Source organism: Corvus brachyrhynchos, unplaced genomic scaffold, assembly GCF_000691975.1.
Source record: "Corvus brachyrhynchos isolate BGI_N302 unplaced genomic scaffold, ASM69197v1 scaffold61, whole genome shotgun sequence".
Lineage (NCBI taxonomy): Eukaryota > Metazoa > Chordata > Aves > Passeriformes > Corvidae > Corvus > Corvus brachyrhynchos.
Window position 1 is genome coordinate 8,193,764 of NW_008236478.1, and position 19,406 is coordinate 8,213,169.

The 19,406-nt window shown below is 44.9% G+C and overlaps 1 protein-coding gene across 1 annotated transcript in view; it reads left to right on the plus strand.

The window, feature by feature from the left end:
• The first annotated feature begins 6 nt into the window (after positions 1–6).
• Positions 7–19,406, plus strand: part of SUFU (SUFU negative regulator of hedgehog signaling) — a 92,613-nt gene continuing 73,213 nt past the window's right edge. The window contains exons 1-2 of the mRNA XM_017726158.1: positions 7–70; positions 5,707–5,841. Coding sequence (XP_017581647.1) covers positions 5,741–5,841 — 101 coding nt within the window. The 5' untranslated portion in view covers positions 7–70; positions 5,707–5,740. The remainder of the gene's footprint in view (positions 71–5,706; positions 5,842–19,406) is intronic.

Below are 19,406 nucleotides of genomic sequence, written 5' to 3' on the forward strand. Positions count from 1 at the left end.
ACGGCGAGTGCCGCCGCCTCTACCCCGACCAGCCCAACCCGCTCCAAGTCACCGCCATCCTCAAGTACTGGTGAGGCGGCCTGGATGGGGCCGGGGTCTTGCGTGGAGCTGGGGCGAGCAGTGGGGCCGGCGCCTTGTGTGGGATAGGAGAAGGTTTGAGAGGAGTAGTGGGAGTGCGAGAGGTTTAGGAGAAGCCTTGGGGCTGGGAACGTTGCTCGGGGTGAGGCGGAGGGGCTGGGGAGGGTTGCAGCAAGGGGAGAGGGACTGGGGGTTCCGTCCTGGGTTAGAGGTAAGATGCAAGAGTTTTGGGGATATGCAGCGGATCTGGGGATGGAGGCATTGGGGATGCAGTTGGTTGCCCAGGGGCTGTGTTTGGAGGGGCTCCTGGGGAGAATGTGCTGTCAATAGGAAGAGGGGTATAGGGAGGTGTGCACTGAAGACAGGAGGGTGTATTGGGGTTTCTGTGGGGAATTGGAGGGCCCGTGAGTGAGGGGTGGCTGATGAACGCCCCGGCTGGGGCAGGTCGTACAAAAAGGGGGTGCATGTTACTCAGTGGAGGTGTTCCCACAGAAGGTGAGGGGCTGGAGTTTCCCCCCTGGACAGGAGGAACGTGCTGTCTTCTGGCCAGGAACCTGGGGTTCGAGTGTGGCCGGCACTGACCGGAGCGAGCCCGTTGTTCCAGCCTCCAGGCCGGATACATGCCGTGTGTACCCATAAAGCCCGCGGGGCAGTGCCAGCTTCTCTTGGCCTTACGTAGCCATGTGTTATCACAGACTGTGAATCTGTTGCTCAGTGTCTCTGCTGACACACTGTCTGACACCAGGAACAGCAATTGTTTATGTGGGAGAGTGGCATGAAGGAAGTGCTTGGATGTTTAGCTATCAAGATAAGTGTCTAGCGTCTAATCCCGTTTGAAGAGGAGTTCCTTTTGCTTTTTGCTATGGCTTAGCTGCTCAGCCCCCTCTTCTGGGGCTAAGGAACATGATCAAGTAACGCCCGAGTGTTTGCTTTACCTGACATTGGCCAGTCCCTACCCCAGCACATGGAAAAATTTATTAAATGCTCAACTTCTTTATTTACAGTTCATTTCACCTGTATGTCTTTACCTAATTAGAGTCTTGAGTAACAGCAGAATAACATCCTCCCTGTGTGCTGCTCTGACAGACAAAGCTGTTGCTGTAGTTGTCCACAGGAGTATTGTTTTTTAAGCGATTCTAGCAAGTTTGTCTGTTAACCCTTATTGCTTAGGGGAGTAGTGTATTAAAATGATACAGTGGGCTGGGATAAAATGTTGCAAATCTGAGACCTCAAAATATAATTTCTTAGTCATTTGTGCACATTGGTACTTTTGTGGTGGTCTGATCAGTCTGTGTTTACACCTATGTCTAGTCTTAGGTACTCATGAAGAGTTTCCAGTCACATCAGCACTTCTTTTCTATCAACAGCTTAAAGTACTGACTATAGTGATGTAAGATTTGTGGGGAAATTTAGGTCTGTAATGAAGAATAGCAAAGACCCTTGTTTGGGAAGAAACCTTGTTGCTTGTTTGCTTAAGGGATTGATTAGAGTTTCACTGCAATTGGAGCTCAAACACTAAAAAAATTGCTGCTGGCAGTGATGGCAGGTTGCAAGTAAGAAGTAATGTGAAGACCTGTTTATCCTGGCGTTTTCCACTTAGCAGTTCCTCCAACTGTTAGCTCAGCCAGCAGTGAGAGCTGAGAGCTTCTGTTGTGGAGGTGAGCTTCCTACTGCTGTCCTGTGCAGGAAATGCTTGTGCGAGGTGAAGCCTACGTGGACACCACAAGTTCTTTCTCTCCTGTTGTTGGGTGAAACTTGGAGCTTGGTTTTGTTCAGCCTGGTAGAATGACTCCTGCCACAACTCTCTGCTAACCTCTCCTGCTTGGGCTGCCAGCTATTAGCTGGTTTAGATTAGAAGAGGAAATTGTTGAACAAAGTTCCCTGCCTTAGGAGGAATATTGTAACACTAATCAGCTTTTAATTATATGTACCGGTTTCTCCACAGTTAACAGCGATTTGGTTTTTTTTGTTCAGGGAGCTGAAGTTGTAGTCTTTGGCTTGCACATTGGAGCAGATCCTTACTGTGTAACATTGGAGAATCTGCAGAACTCTATGCCTGTTACATAAAGGGGTTTAGCCATGTAGATTATTTAATGGAACTAGTCTTTTAAAATGCTATTTGCATATCTTGGGAGAGAGTTTGGGATTCAATCAGAATTTCCTGGAAGAGTTTCTGGCTGTGTTTGTGAAGGCCATGCACCAAGATGGAGTTTCTCTGTTGATATCCAGTGTCCACTTTTATTATAGAATGTGGTAGAATATCTCAGATTGAAATATCTTGTTGCGTAGAATTGCTAGTGAAAAAATAAAATTTGTTCTTTCCTTTGTGATAGGTTTTGAAATAGGCATAATTTGGGCTGGACTACTGGTTTTTTATCACGTCTTAAATTTAGGCCATATACTCAAAAACCTGAGCTGTGGTTTGTGGCCTTTTGGGAATCACAGACTACTTCTGAAGGGTTGTCAAAAGGTAGCTGTGAAAAGCAGTCCTATTGTCAGCTACTGGGAAGTGACTACAAACAATACTCTAAGGGCTTTCCAGGGTGAACGAATTAGGAATTCTCCAATTTTTTTTCCATTGTGGGTCTCTTTCCTCTCTTCATTGTGCATTTCTCCTTCCACAGAAACTTCAGAGCACTCTTAACATCAGTCAAAAGAAGACTCTTGGTGCAGATGCAAATACAGGGTTTCCCCTGAGGCAGCCCTTCTTGCTCCTGAATGAGCTCCATGAATAGAGAATGTAACAAATTTGTACTGTACCTCTGGCTTTGAAGTTGGGCTCTTCCTAATAAAATCCTCCAACGCTTCCAGCTCTTTGTGTGAGTGCATGTACTGATATGTAGATTGTGATACAAGGTCGATGCCTGCCGCAGCGGCTGTGGGCGGGAGGATGTACCACAGCAGCGCCGATGTTAGAGCAGTAAAACCTGCCACCGAAACTGGATGAATATCTGTGCTGACTAACCTTTGGTGAGCATTATGCCATTCCTGTGTTACTATGTGCTGCAGGTAGCTGGCTTAAAGCTCATGTGGGATGCTCCTGCAGTTGCAGCGGTTTTGGGATAGGTGTATGGCTCGGCTATGTATTTTTCAAAATTTAATCAGTCGCCGCTGCAGGATTTTAGTCTACGTCTCTTCCAAGCCTACTGCATTTCTCAGTGAGTAAAGATGGTGTGATGGGATCATTGAGCAGCAGTTGGTAGTGAACTCTAGGCAAGACTGAGCTCAGCTCCTCCAGGCTCCCTGGTGCTGCATTGCTGTGGTCATCTCTTGGGTAGCATGGTGCTGCAGTTCCCCAGAGAAGTTTGGCCTTTGGAGGCAAACACAGGATTGCTGGCAGGAGTGAAGGAGAGGTGTCTGGCTTGCCTGGTGCTGTCTAGGCAGGACTTGCCATCTGCATCAGACCTGACAAGAATGTTTGAGTAGCCCTAGGGAAAAGCATGTACTCATGGAACAGTCCCTGTCCTGAAAAGGGCAGTGTAGAGGTTTGTCTTGTGTCAGAGTGCCTGTTGCAGCATTGATTGTTTGGCTTCTAGAGTGTTATTAAACCCAGTTTGGAAGCAGGTTTTCTTCATATGGGAGATGCTGGTTGCTTAGCAGTGATCCCTTCATCACAAAGCCCACACAACTGCTCTGACCACTGACTAATCTTCTCACACTGGTCAGTGTATGAACCTCCCTCACTCTGGAGTCTTCCCAGTCCAGTAATAATTGTGTGTGGCTGCTGCTGTGCACTGCTGCTCCTCAAGGGTGAGTGTCCATCCTGGCTGGAATTGCATCCATCTGGCTGCTTCCACCATGGATCCCTGGGAGACTGAGCACTGTTCAGGACATAGGTGCCGTGCTCTGAACAGAGCCACCTGAATGGGTGTTTCTGGTAGAGATCTCAGCCTCCAGTGTGACTTGATGCCAGTGAAATGGAACAGGTGAGGAAAGGGTGTCAGAGGGGACTTGGTTTTTGAGTGTTTCAAACTATTGCTAGACTTTGAGAACATGTTTTCTCAGGTGTCTGCTGAAGACTCAGCTCCATCCTGGTGTCTGACACGTGTTCGCCATGTTTGCTCACCGATTTGCCTTTTATGCCATGAAGATGCCAGTTGTCATACAAGAAGGCTGCATGGTTCTGGTGTAGCCCTTGGCAATGGACACCTGTGCCGCTTCTGGGGGTGAGCTGCTCACCCACTCTGTCCTGCCCCAATATCCTGGGCTGCATCCTTGACTGACCTGCTGGAGAAACTGCAGGTGGTCTCAGCCACCATGATGGCCTTATGTGACTTAAGAGGGGGGAAGCTGTCCTAGGTAAAGTCAGTCATGTTAGGTAACTGCTCTGGTTTTTTGCCAGCAGCAGTAGGAGCAAGGCAGCACAGCAGACCTGTGGAGAGAGCCCATGGGCCTTTTAGTACCCCAAGCTGATATTCTGTTTTGTACAGACTTGACAAGGTTGGGCAACAGGAGAAGGGCAGAGGATTTCAAATAGTGTCTCGTTGTCACTAGAGCTGGTTCCATCTGTCCAGCCATGGAGATGGTTTATGATGATACACAAACCCACAGGACTAGTGAAGGAAACACAGCCATGCCCTGCAGCCTGCAGATGATCGTGTCAGGGTCTGAACAGACAATAGAGATGAGAGGAATTGATGGTTCCAATGAATGGTGTTGTGTGAGTTTGGATTTTCTTGTCTGGAGCAGCTGAGAGTTTTACCTGAACAGAGTGCGTTGTAGGCACAAAATGGTTAAACAGCTGCTCAGCCGTGCCATAACATCTTGTGGTAGGTGTTCTGTGATTGACAGGGCAAACAGCAAAACAGTCCAGCGTTTTCCTTCCTTCAGTGGGGATTTGTCCTGTCTTTGCACAGGTGACACAAGTGGCAGGAGGATGTGCTGTGCTCTCCGCTGGCTCATGGCCTCGCTTCCCTGTGCCTTGTAGGGAAGGGTGGCTGCAGGCTTTGGTGATTGCTGCTTTGCATAACCTGCCTGTGCTGCATTGACTTTTGAGTTATATTCTTTTAAGGAACCCATTCTAATGCTGATGAGGAGGGTGCAGTGCTGCTTTCTATGCATTCTTGGTTAATGCAAGTGGTGTATTTTTAGAAGTTTTGGTGCTTATTTTACTGAATCAATGTTTTTCTTCTCCACTGTTTTAACTACTTTGTGTATGTTCATGAGTATGGATTACTCTCCTCAAAACGTAGTCATTTCAAATTCTGCTTTGAGGAATAGCATCACTTTTTTTGAGGTATGTGCCTCTGGACTGAATTAAGAGCTTGCAGTGCAGATACAGCCAGTGCTCTTTTATTAGTACAGTTTTTCAATTTTCTTTGTGTTTTGTGGAAGCTTTAATATGATTTTCCAGAGGTTTTTATGCTTTAATGTTAAAAACATTTTTAGTATGTTGCACACATGTACTTTGCTTTCCGGTGCTTGAAGCTTTCTGGACTTAACCTAACCTTTCTCCTCAATCTTTTTCTTTTTTTTTTTTTTTTTTTTTTTTTTTTTAAGAGGTAGTTTGAATGTTTTAATTTTTGTTTGAAACCAGGTCTTTGTACAACCTCTTGTAGCACCTGGGGAGACTTACCATTTGTCTTGAGTAAACGAACTTACCTAAGAATTTTTCTGGTTTTAATGCAGGTTGGGAGGACCTGACCCTCTGGACTATGTTAGCATGTACAGAAACCTGGGAAACCCAGCACTGAATGTTCCTGAGCACTGGCATTACGTCAGCTTTGGGTTAAGTGACTTGTATGGAGACAACAGAGTACATGAGTAAGTGTCATTTAAGTTCTGTAGCTGTGTGTTGTGTTTTGTGTTGCATTTTGGCGGTGTGTAGGTAAAACCCTGTCATGCTGCTCATATTATTTGAACAGCTGGTTTTCTGTTGACAACACCCTAGCCCTGGTCTCACAAAAGATGACGTATGCCTGTTCTTGTATGTAGAAGAAATTCTATGTTCCCCTCTGCAGGCTTTGAATGCAGTATATTTCCTTTCAGTGTTAAGTTGAGTGGGGTTTTGTTTAAATTTCTTTTAACTGGTTGGGAAATTTTGTTTTAACTGTCTGTCTTGTGTTTTTCACACTCGGTAGTCTGTTATGGTCATACGCTTAAAGCCTGACCCCTCCCTGTGCATGTTAAATGCCTTCCTCTGGAAAACTGCTGTAAGGGCATTTTTGCTGTTGCTGGCACAGCAGTGTTACTGTCAGCAGACTGCCACCCCAGTGGCTGCTGTATAAAGTGCCAATTTGTGTAACAGAAGCCTAAAACTCTTAATTGTTTGACTGTCTTTTCTCCAGTAATTAAATTATTAACTTGGGTTGTTGGTATGGATAGTTTCTAGCACGCACTTTGGATTAGACCAAGCAGGCAGCATGAGCTAACCTTATTCTTGTCTTTCTTTAGCTGACCTTACTCCTTAACTCCAGTTAAAGTGGGTAGCAGTAGCCAAGTCATCATGATTTTGGGGCTGTGAACATGGCTTTTTAACCAGCCAGAAATGGCACAAGATCTCTACTGTCACTGTTTACTGGAACTGTCTTTGCACTGTGTTGTAGTTGCAGGGTAAATGTCCTTGATGAATGGTGCAGCAAAGGCTCCAGTTTGTTCACACAAGCTTTCCTCCTCTGGTTTGTCTTGGTTAAGATTCAGCCACCAGTTTTTTTCCACCAAAGTGCTTCTCTTGCAACAGCAGCAGTTGGGCAGTTTGTTTAACTTTACTGCTTCCTCAAGGCAGTTTCTCCTGGCTTTTTTTTCTCCTTGTGTTTGTGATTACAGAGCTGTTTTTCAGAAAACAAGTCTGGAGTTTATACAGGACCCTAATGTCTCAGAGATCTGCCTGGGACATCTAACCCACACTTCTACTAATAACAAACTCCAGTTTAGTTGCAGGGGCAGAGGAAAAGTAGGGCAAGTGAAAGAAATGAAGTTAAAGGCTTCCTTCCCTCACTTCCACAAGAGATCTTAGTGTGGCCATGTAGGCCTTCACATGGTGCCTTTGTTGACAGATCATGATATTTCATCTTTGATGCTGAGATATCTGAGGTTGCCAAGGTTAGATGACCTGTGTTTGCCCTCCTTGTTGTGATGGGACTAGTTTTGGAGGGAGTAAGTGCTGTGCTGCCTGTTTCTCTTTGGTGACTTGTCAGCCTGAGTTTTTCCCATGAATAAACTGTTCTCTGCTCAGACTCTTTCCTGATGGTTTTGGGTGAGAGCAGGCAGTGTACATGAGGGTCTCAGCTGAAGATATAAAGGGTGTTGTGTTTTTATGAATGAAGAAGCAAATTCTCTAAGGACACAGCCTCCTTGGTGCTGGCACATGCTCTGGCTTCTCACTCCCAAAACCTGTCTGCTATACCAAAACCTGTTGTGCTTCTCTAGTGGAAAACTTGGGAGTGGAAGATTGAAAGTATCAAAGTGGAATGTCAGAACTTTAAATAACTTCCTGGCATGAGACCTCCTATCGGTTCATACTGTCTTACAGTTTGGTCTGGAAATTTGGATTGAGATAGTGGAGCGTGCCTTTTGCTGGTTGCAGGCCACAGGAATTAAATTCCCATCTCTAGACACAGGCTGCAGGTAATCTCCAAGACCTGCTGAGTGAAGCAGGAGCAAAGTCTGTGCCATGCTCTAGGAGGTCTGAAGTCCCCCATGTCCTGCATGTGCATGATCCTGGAAGGAGGCTTAGGGAGCCGGTGTGCTTTGGCTGTCCCTGGCACCCCGAAGCAACCCCGAAGGCTGCCGCAGCTGGGCACCGCAAGCAAATGTGAGTCATCATTGCTGTGCTGCTTTGGGGATATTGGCTGCAACCTCTTCAGCACAGACTGGCTCAGATTGATCAAATTATTCTCCATGCCCTGAGTACACAGTGTGTACTCAGGTGTGTGTTTCCCTTCTCTCTGTGCATGGAACAGCGTCCCCAGCTGCACAGCACTGTGTCCCTGTGTCACTTGCCCTGAGATAATCAGCTGTCTGCAGTCTGTCACCTTTAATGTGGCCTCATTCTTGGAGCTACCAAGCTTAATAGTATTTGTCCTGTCAAGTAGGTTCGTTCTACCTTTGTGTCCAAAAGTCTTAATATACAATTATCTATGTGGTAGAGCTGTCAGGACCTACACATCTCCTAAACACTGAACCTGAAGTTACCACCTGGTATGTGAGCACTGTAGACTGGCTAAGAGAAGATTTTCAAAGGAGCTGAGCACTCACCAGCAATTCTCACTCCCAAGAGCAATTGCTGTTTGCTAAAACTGCTCTTGAAATTTGACGGCCGTGGGAACTGCACGTCACCAGCCCAGCCCTGGGTGCACATTGCAAGAATGTGGTGGATTTTCCTATGCACTCAGGAGGTTCTGGTTCTCTGACAGGGAATTTAATAAAGCTTTATTTAAGAAAATCAGTCTCTTTTTTTGCTTGAAGGGCTTTGTGATTCTGCTGTCCCAGGTAAAGTGTGCCGTGGAATGGTTGGCAGGAGCATGCGGTGGCAGGGCAGTTGTTTAAATCTTTGGTATATTTCCTTTAAAGCTGGTGTGGCACTGAACTCCGCTCAGTTGCCCTGGCCTCTGGAGACAGGAAAGGGTTTGTGGGTTTTTTGGTTTCCCAGCTGTCTACGAAGATTGCAGAGCTGGATCTGTTTGTGACAGTTAGCAAGGTTCCTACAACAGGGATGTGCTTCCATAGCCTTACTGTCCTTCATGCTTTAGAAAGGGAAGGATAGTATACTGCCAAAGGTCTTGTTAATTGCCCAGTTTGGGTAATGCAGAGCTTGTTTCTTGTGGACCTCTTGTGGTAATACAGTACAGTCTAGAACAATTATAATGCAGTATTAAATGAAAAGGACTTTTTGATTTTTTTGGGTGAACTAACACTGAATTGGAGGCCCCTGTATTTTTATTTATAATGGAATAGCAAACAGATGTAGCAAATAATGTGAAAATGTTGACTTTAATTTATATTTTTTAATAAGAACCTGAAAAGTCTGAAGTGGAGCTCTCCCGGTGCCTCCCTGTTGACAGATTTATTTTCAGTTAAAGCAGCACTGTTTCCTGCTCTGTTTATGTATCAGCTGTACTCTGCTTACAGAACCAGTCTGGTTTTAAGAATCTGCAGAATAAGATGGAAGAAATCTAAGAATTTGAAACAAGGAAACCTTTTTCGTTTAATACTCCTCAGTGTTTCATAGTATAATGGCAACCATGACACCAGCTGTGCTGGGCTGATAGCTCTAAAAATCCTAAATCATGATGTCATGACAGCGTTAGGGAACCACAGGCCTTTCAGTGGGATTTCATGCCAAGCTGCTTGCATGGAAATAAGTCTCCAGTTCAGCATGTTGCACAACTTGAGTGGCAGCAGAAATCCTTCCAGGATGTTTTTGCACATTATATTCTGTTTTTAGCTTTTTCTATCTTCTTTCAAATCAAAACAAATGCGTAACTTCTTGAATCTATTCAGCAGGGTTAACGTAGGGCCTTTTGTTTTGGACTGTTGCATTCTGAAGAGATTCTGCACTGCAGTGGTGAGTGTGTGCAGCATGCTGGCAGAAATCATGTGGCCAGTGCAGTTGTGGGAGAGGAGACGCTGAGTCCTGCACTCTTCTCCACCCCTTGCTGGCAGCAACTGCCCACAGCAATGCCAGCAGCAAGGAACGTGTCCCTGTGTGTCTGCACAAAGCCAGTGCCTCACCTGGCAGTTGCTGGTTCATGCTCTGATGCCAGGCCATGAACAAGGTCAAGGTATTCCTGCAGTTTACAACATGATGATAACTTCTTCCGTGGAGGAGGACAGGTGCATGAGGAGGGCAACATCAGCAGGCATAGCTGGACTCCGACTCCATCAGTGGCAATGCCAGCTTCAGCTACTGATGAGTGCTGCCTTTGCAGCAGCCCCGGGAGTCTCTGACCCAGGAGGCAACGGGCAGAAACTGATGTACAGGAAGTTCCACCTGCAGACGAGGAAGAGCTGAATTACTGTGTGGGTGACCATGCACTGGAACAGATTGTCCGGAGAGGCTGTGGAGATATTAGAGAACTGTCTGGATGCAATCCTGTGCCATGTGCTCTGGGATTACCCCGCATGAGCAGGAAGGTTGGACCAGATGACACACTATGATCCCTTCCAATTTTACCCATTCTGTACTTCTGTGTTACTGTGGTGCAACAGTGTGTGCCAGCCCCAGACTGTGCTGGCACAGGTTTGCAGGGCTGTCCAGGAACTAAGAAGGAAAATGTGTTTTTCCCAGATGGGCTTCTGTCTTCAGTTTGCTCTAAGGCCAAGGTTGAATCTCCACTTAACTGTTTTGTAGTTTGAGTGCTCATCCTTTTTCCTGACACTTTAAAGAAGTGTATGGAAAGTGAAAACCATGATGTGATAGAATTCCTGAACACCTTGAATAGTCTTGTTTGTATTAAAATTGCAGGGCTGTAATTCAGAGCTGCAGTAGAAAGTAAGGCTTAAATTATGGATAGATTGAGATAAGATTTTTATTTGTGGCCTTCCCACATCCCGCAAAGAGACATGCCAACTGTGTTTTGATGTTTACTACATCATCTTCATACTGACAAGGGTGGTGGGGTTTGGGGTTTTTTGGTTTTGTTTTTTTTCCTGGCCCCTAGCCAGGAGCTGAAGTGCAGCATCTCATTTGCATAAAACCGGAGAGATTACAGCTGCCTTCATCTCTATTACAGATGCAGGGTACCACCCGCTGAGACAACAGGTTCCAACTTGCTGTGGTCCTTTTGATTTGTGCTGCTTTCCATTTGGATCCGGAGGGAGCGGTGCATGCCGGGATAACGTGTTGTCTCTGTGGGTGGTGCCTCCCTATTAAAGGTGAGGGTAAGCATGAGCCTTTCAAGATCTTCAGTCCAGCTTGTGTTCTGCTTGCTTGTATAGATCCTCTGAATGACCTTAACTTGTAAAAGGGCAAGGATGCTTGTTAGAGCTGGGAGGAAGAAAAAGGAGCTCAAAACTGGATCAGGTAACCAATGCAAGGCTTGCAGAGGGGTGGATGTTTTCTGGAAGGCTTTTTCTGAGTATAAAAGGAGTTTGAAAAGAGTATTTAGAAAATAGCCTGGAAGTTGGAACGAGTGCTCTCTTTCTTTTGAGTGCGTGCTGGCTTCTCCTTTGAACCTGCATGAATATAGAACGGAGTGGTGCTGACAGCTGTCACTTTAGTGGCCTCTTAGTTCTGTAGCCTTTCATAAATTTAAAAGCTCACTGCCCTCAGCTTGCCAGCCTTTAGCCTTAAATTTTGCTATTTAATGGGTCCCTAAGTGCTTTATAAACCACATGCCTAAAGCACTCTTGAAATATTACACCAAACTCCAAGGTAACAGTGAACGCTTTTGAAATAGTGGAGACTTACTCTGCCTCCTCATTGTTTTCGTGAAAATGTGATAAAACAGAAGAGCTTTTGGAAGTCGGTAAATTAAGAGAGAGGTGGTGGATCCATATTTCAGATAAGATTTGTCAAGTTCAGTATGTCTACCTAGAGAGATGAAACATTGCTGGAGGTGGAGCATCTGCCCCAGCTAAAGGGAATTACATGGAAGAGGATATCAGTGAGCATCAGTTTAGGAAAGAGGTATAAGAGGTCGGACTTGGAGGAGAGAGAGTCCAAGGTGGGCACCATACTCTGGACTTCCTTTTTCTTCCCAGGTCTTGTTTGCCTATCAAAGACTGACTCCAAATGTAGTGCTTAGTTTTTCATTTGGTCTTTTGTCTTAGATAGAGGGGAGAGAGGAAGGTTCATGGCAGAGTGCAAAGGGAGGGGCCATGGAGTTAGGGAGTTCTGTGACCAAAAAAAAGGTATTTTCTTTCAACGATAGCTTATTTGAGAATCTGTCAGAGTTGGAAAGAGAGTTTAGCTGCACAGCACAATAAAATCTGTCTTTTAATGGATTTGTCTTGTGATTAGATTTTTTCCATACCTATAAAGATATGAGTTAGAATGAGCTTTTCTTAAAATGAAGGGACTTTTAACAAGTCTCACCTGTGTGGATGCTCTGGTGTCTAGAAATATAGGTGTGCTTCTACTGAAACTTGCTTACTGGGAGCGCCTGTAAATCCTTCTCCTTTGTCTGGCTGTTTGTTTTCACATACTTTGCGGAAATGCGACATTGTGGGGACAGTTCTTCCTCTGAAGGACTTGATTGAATTTGTCCAATGAGTTCAGACATTGTAAAGAAGCATATGCACAAGTGTGATCATGTAGGGTACAATTCTCTATTTCCCAGACAAAAAAACTCAGTTAAACCAAGCATCATGCGTATTTATGTGCCCCAGTGAGGGTGTCCGTCCAGTGACTGCAGTGCACCAGAACCCTCTAAGGCTTGTGTTTCACTGCTGGAGGCAGACCTCCCCTGAAGCTATGGTCACCACAGGGAAATCTGATTTTCCCTCCTCCAAGGCAGAGTGCACTTGGCTTCCAAATGTCATTTGCTGGAGGTAGTTAGTACCCTTAATGAAATGAAACATGTAGGCCACCTATGGAGAGCAGCCTGCTTTGTGCTGCAGTCTGTGTTTACATGCAGGGGTTGTGGGATGAGACCTCTCTTGAACTGTGCTAGATTTGGAATGTTTTTTTGAAGCATTGAAGGAAATTCATTTAACGTTTACAGCACAGTAGTTGAATTTACAAGAACGACTGTTTTCAATCAAAAAGAAAAAAAAAGGGAAAAAGATTGGAAGAAGGTTTAGTGCTGAGCATTACTGAAGGCAAGCTCCACTTCCTGTCGGTAGTGTGTCTGCACTCCAGTCCTGCATCCTGGTAGGATGAGCCTCTTGCTGCCATGCAGAGGAAGGGGCATAGTGCTCAAACTGGATGATGTTATGGGGTTTTTTTGCCAACAGAACTTCCACATTTATGATCTTGGCCCATTGGAGGAGAGTTGATCCAAGACAGGGCTTCCTTACTCTGATCTCTGAGCTGGGTTAGTGCTGAATGATGTGGGAGAGTTTGCAGGCTCTGCTCTCCCAGCGAGTTCAGTCTGCCAGGAAGAGAAGTGACTGGGCATCAAAACTGGGTCTTCGAGTGAAAGATTGCTTTATGTGATAAAGATCTGTTTAGGATGTTTTAAAAATCAAGAATTAAAAAATAGTCAGCTTTTTTTTCAGTGGGACATTTTTGAGCAGTGCAGCCATTCCAGCTGTGAGATCAAAGGGTAGCTGACATTTTTTAATCCATTTGCTGCCTGGTATAGAGATACTGACAAAATGAATGTTTGAAGAAATAGATCCAAATGCTGTTATTCATAATCTGCTTTTTTTTTCCTCAATGCATTTTTAGTGTTGGGAACATGCCTTCCTGACTTCTGCTAGAATAGTGCATGTTTCTTGATGAGGCAGTGGCTACAATTGTAACAACAAATGACCACTGATAATAAAGTTACCAATTTTATTTGAAATTTGAGCTACTGGTGTTTCTCTCTCTTAAGCTGGAAACTCCGTGGTGATGACCTAACTCAGCTGCCTCTCTACTGTCATCTCAATTTTGAATCAAGGCCCAATAGGCAGTGACACCAGGCTAACAAAAGAGGGCTGCAAATCTTGGTGGTCTCCCATTCAGATGGTATTGCCTTCCTTGGACAAAGGGGTGAGTAGGGCTCCTGAGTGCCACTCTGCCTCCAGGGATGGTAAACAAGGAACGGATCACTGGTGGGAGGCATTTTTTGATCACTTGACAAAGCTGGGTAGATGGGATACCACCTGACAAAGGGCTGCGGTTTAAAGGAAGATTTTGCAAGGGCTCTTAAGAACAAAAAGAAAAAAAAATAGGCCAGAAAACTGTTTTTTTTCAGGATGTAAACAGGGTGGGTGGAGGTGAAGGGGGACTTGGCCATTCTTGGGGAGCTCTGATTTAAGCCCAGAGGATACAGACAAGGGAAGGAGGGAAGAGTGCACAGATGGCTCATTGTTTTGTCTAGCTCAGCATTCTTGCACTGCTGAAGTGAAGGACAATTGTTTTAAAATCCTTTTTGCAAAGAGTGCTCTTTGCTTTCCAGCTATCCCTGGTCCTTGAGATGCAAACTGTAAACCAGGGAGACTGGTCTTAAATGCCCGTTTGTTTTGGAGGGTCAGTCCAAGGGGCCCTGGGCAGTTGCTGGGCTGCAAGGCATCGTTCCTATAAGGGAATGGGGGGGAAAGAGAACTCCTGGGAAAAATGCACTGCAGCATTTGGGGAGGAGGCAAGAACAAAAGGATGCACACGGAGGGGCTGATGCAGAACCACGTCTGGCTTGGGGGCCTTTACCAAAGCTATGAAATGTGGCATGAAACTGGCACATACCTTACCTGCAATGATATCTGATGTACAGCATAGTTTTCTTACAGTATTTCACCTTTTTTTTGGTAGCAAATAATTCATTAGTGTACAGAAATACTGCCACTTCTAGACTGTTATTCTTTCTGCTGCTCCAGTTGCACTGGCACAGCTCATTCCCCTCCTCCCCTGTAAATTGTTGTGGCCTTTCTGGAGCAGGGGCCTTTTTTGGCATAGTCGACAAAAATAAACCATAAAGGCAGCTGTTGTTATGAATAAGGCTCAACAGGGGAATTTTACCAGTAGAACTACAGCAGTATAATTATACTGGTAGACTAGTTACAGTAAATTTCCTCATGAAGACAAGCCTTAAGTTGACATTTCCTAGCTAAGTTGAATCCATATGTATAACCTTATTACGCAAAAATATGTCTCTGAGCCTTGAATTCTTTTTTACCCAGAAGAGTAACATTAAGCAGAAAAGCGAAGAATTTATTGTTCAGAAATAGATGGGGGATTTTCTCTAACAGAGTGGTTGTGATGGGCTGTATGCTGACCCTGGTGTTTTACTGGGCAGGTTATTCCTCCAGAAGTGATCAGGAACACGAGGAGAGTGTACCTGCTTACTGCATAAAACGTAAACAGTACTGAAATATGCTGTAAGTTGACATCTCTCTCCCAACTCTCCTCCTGTTTGAAAGACAAGCTGAGCCATTTTGCAGTTTCCATAACTGAAGTGGTTTGGCTGAGAGGCAAAACTATTTTGCCACTAGTAAAATTTTTAGGGGTAAGCCTGGAGCCACTGAAAGGAAGGTGGGGATGATGCTTTCTTTCCTCCTTTGATTTTGAAGAGGCAAAGATTTATTTTATCCTTTTGGACATTTTCTTACAACAAATGGAGTTTGTGTAACATTCACAAGCCAGGTGTTTATTTCTGTAGAACAAAAATATCAGCCTATGATTCCTAGCCCTAGGAATTTCAAGTGCTTCAAAGGAAAGATAGTCTTGCAGGAGAAGCTTAACACTTAAAGGCAGATCAGAAAAAAAATATCTGTAGTAGACTTTTCATTGCAAGTCTCCTGTTTCCCTTTTGGGAGTCTTTCACCAGCAGTCCAGTGCTTTCTTTTCCCTGGAATTACAGCTCAAGCTCCAAGGACCTTTTGCTGCCTGTTTCATTGATTAAGATGTCTCATGATGCTCATCAGTATATTTTTAAGTGCACGCTTTGCAATGAAGTGAGACTATGTAACAGCTCACCAGGGAAGGCAGAATTGTCTTGATTTCTATAGCTGATGAAGTGAAAGATCAGGGATTGAATTCCTGATCCATCAGGATCATAGAGACATAGAGGGGTTTAGGTGGGAAGGAATCGTAAAGATCATCTAGGTCGTCTAGGTCCAGTCCCCACTAGACCAGCTTGGTCAAAGCCCCATCCAGCCTGGCCTGGAACACTTCCAGGAATGGGGCATCCATAGCTCCTCTGGACAGCCCTGTGCCAGTGCCTCACCACCCTCACAGTAAAGAATTTCTTCCTAACATCGAATCTAAACCTCCTTTCTGTCAGTTTAAAGGCATTCCCCCTTGCCCTGTCACTACGTGCTCTTGTCAAAAATCCTTCTCCAGCTCTCCAGCCCTTTGAGTACTGGAAGGTGCTCTAAGGTCTCCCTGGAGCCTTCTCTTCTCCAGGCTGAACAGGCCCAACTCTCTCGGCCTGTCCCCAGTCCTCTGAGCATCTTCATGGCCATCATCAGGACTCACTCCAACAGATCCATATTATTCTTAGCATGGGAGTCCCAGAGCTGGACGCAGCAGTTCAGGTAGGCTCTCACAAGAGCAGAGTAGAGGGGCAGGGCAGAACCACTTCCCTCGACCTGCTGGCCATACCTCTGGTGGTGCAGCCCAGGACACAGTTGACTTCTTGGGCTGCAGTCACACTTTGCTGGTTCGCATTGAGCATTTTGCCAACCAGCAATACATGGATGCCTACAGCTTGCTTGCAAGCTGTTGGAGTTCAGGCTCCTTAAAAGCTCCTGAATATCTTTTATGCCTCGAGTTCATTTATTGCACAGCTGAGAACTTAATTGTATGAGTGTCCTAAAAATGTGCTCATGGGTATGCTAAAGTTGCTTCTTGCATGATTTTTCTAAATGTATGTTCTTTAGCCAACAGGAAGGTAATGGGAGACACCAGTGTTTATATTCTATGTAACGTATATGAGTCCTGATCCTCACCTGAGACTTTTAGGCAGTGCTGAAAAATACTAACTGTAGCTGTCAGTGGCTTGGAGTGTTTTTTCATATTCTTTCCACCCTCCCGTACTGCTTTTGAAAGGCGCTTTGTTATGCGAATAGGTTCCTCCCAGCAGCTGCAGAACTTTCCACAGTAGGAGCTAGGAAGGAGCCAGCAGACACTGCAAGGAAAGTTGGTGCCCTTTTCCCGGCTGCTCACTAAGCACAGCAGTACTGCCCTTCTCAGCCACACTGGCTCAAACTAGCCCTTTGCTAATGTTCTCTTGCCTGGTGAGGTTGCAGCTGAGCCCTTAGGTGAAGCTGTGGAGATGTATTACTGTTCCCCATCTATCAGAGCTAAGGATTCAGTTCCAATGTGAAGCCGATCCATGTGCCGATGACAGGTTGTCTTCTCTAGTGCACTGTGTTGTGCAGTGTCTGTGTGCTTTGTTGGCAGAATCACCTCCAGCTCAGGCCAAGTGAGAGCACTGTTCTTCTGGGCCTTGTACAAATGAAGGAAGAGTAGTTCTGAAGTGCAGCATAAATAGGCAGCTTAAGTAAAATATTACAGATCTTGATAAGTTTTCTTTTTCACTAGTGCCCTCACCCTTGTTCTGTGAATGCAATAGTAAATCCTTATTGTACTCCCAGCTTTTTTTTCCAGATCCTTTCAGTGGGCATTAAGATGATACAACTCTGCTGCAACTTCCCAGGCCATTGCAGTGAAACTGGTTGCACTTTCTTTGCCAAGAAGCCTCACTTGTGGTGCTGGTTGTGGTTGTTCAGAACCTGCACTCAACACCTCACCTGGGCTGGGACTGATTCTGCTGGCCATGAGGTGGGAAGCCAGAGTAGCTCTGTGGAGAAATGTGTGAGCCCTTGAGCTGAAACACATGGTCAGTAGTCTACCATTGATTACGCCTAGATTATTTATTTTTAAGACGTTGTTTTGGAAATCATGAAGATGAAATGGTTTGGTCTTGTCAATTTAGTTATAACTGTAATGGGAGAGTAAACCATCACCTACTGGTATAGCTACAACCATGCACCATAAAATAGAGATAATAAAATGTAAGCTGTCCTCATGTGTACATCTTTTGCTGGAGTAGGGAGTGACATATCCCATGCAACCTCCTGTTTCATATTTTGTTGTTTTAGTCATTTCCCGTGTTCAGTATTTGTCCATGCTGTGCAGAATGTGGAGTTAATTTCCCAGCTTTTGCGACCTTGATAGATGGAGTATATAAGCATTTCCTATATGATGAATGTGTCATATTACTCTTTGAAGCAGGGAAAAATCATTATTTACATCTGAGAATCAAATTCCTAAGTAACTTGTTGAGGAGGATGAGAAGTTTGTAGCAGACAGGAGGTTCAAACCCGGGTTACCTGGATGCTGTTTTAGCACTTTGAGAGTATTCTGAAGTTTCTTGACTTGGTGTTACTAATGAGACTGATTGATGCCTTTGGCACTGATAGGGCCTTTACAGCCTTTTACCCTTAATCTACAAGCACTGTCCCTACAGGTGTGACTGTATGTTGGCACTCTCCAGAATGAGACAATAATGCTTCCAAGCCTCTAGAGCTCAAAGGGATTAACCTCCAGCAGCTAAGCATGATTCTGTCCTTCTTCCAGCTTCTGCTTTCACGGCATGGACAGAAGCCACCCCTAGATTGCCTTAACTTGCAGCCCAGCACATTAAAGTGACCAGAAAACTGATGGTGGTTCACTTTAACATACAATGCTGGAGATAGCACAGTTCAGGAGCTGTTTCCAGGTGGCTGGGCGGGAGCTGAGTATAGGAAACACTTCTGTCAAAACGAGTTTAACTCAAGTGTTTGTCAGTTGTCAGTCAGCTGTGGGTCCAGCAAACACAGTTGTGGATGCAGAGTATCGGTGGAATAAGTTCTTACCTGTGTTCTCAGCCATGATGCTTTGTAGGATCACTTGGGTTGGAAGGGACCTCCAGAAGTTTCCAGTTGATGCTTTCTCAGAGGGCCGACTTCCCTGGATCACATCCCTGGATCCTGTTCTGGAGTTTGATCACTCTCTAGTGACACTGTATGAAACAGTTGTGTCTGCAGAATTAGGAATAAGGTTGACTTGTCTCTGTGGGTTTAGAGGAAAAAACAACTTATCTGTTGTATCAACATTTGTTGTTTACAGAGACAATTTTGTAAAAACGAAATCTAAACTGTGAGTCTCCAGGCTTCAGGGACAAGATTGTCACTGGCTGAGTTTTGAAGAAGCTGAATAATAAAATCTGTGAAATCAGTATTGTGTATGTGTGAGCAAAACTGTACCTTGTCTCCTCTTTCCCCTCTGCCCTGTAACAGCTCTTCCCTCGTTGAATGGTAGCTCAGTGAAGTGCAGTTCTGTTTTCATACTGGCCAGCACAAATCAATTCACAAATTTTACTCAGATCTATCTCAATGTAAGCTTTCTAAGTGGATCCTACATGAGTATGTCAGAAAGCTGACAAACACGCCTCCAAATAACTGCAGAGTCAGTGCCTCTGCATCTGTTTGGATTTAGATGTTGGAATAAATCTCTAAAAACTATTTAACTTTCTAGAAGAGTTTTCCATTTGGTGTTGATGGCTTACACATTTGATATGATGTACTGCAAGAGCAAGCTCTAAGCAGCAGCTGCCATAGACTGACATCTCTGAGCACTGTGTCACTCACTTTCCAACCTTGATTTTACATGAACAGAAATCTTTGAGCATGTGTTCATTTTATGTTTGTATTTGCCCTGCTTATACATGAAGTTTTTCTTAAATCAAGCTACAAAGGAGTCCAGTAAGCTTGTGTGTGAGTGTTTTGGGTGGTAGGAGCTCATGGAATTTCCTGCT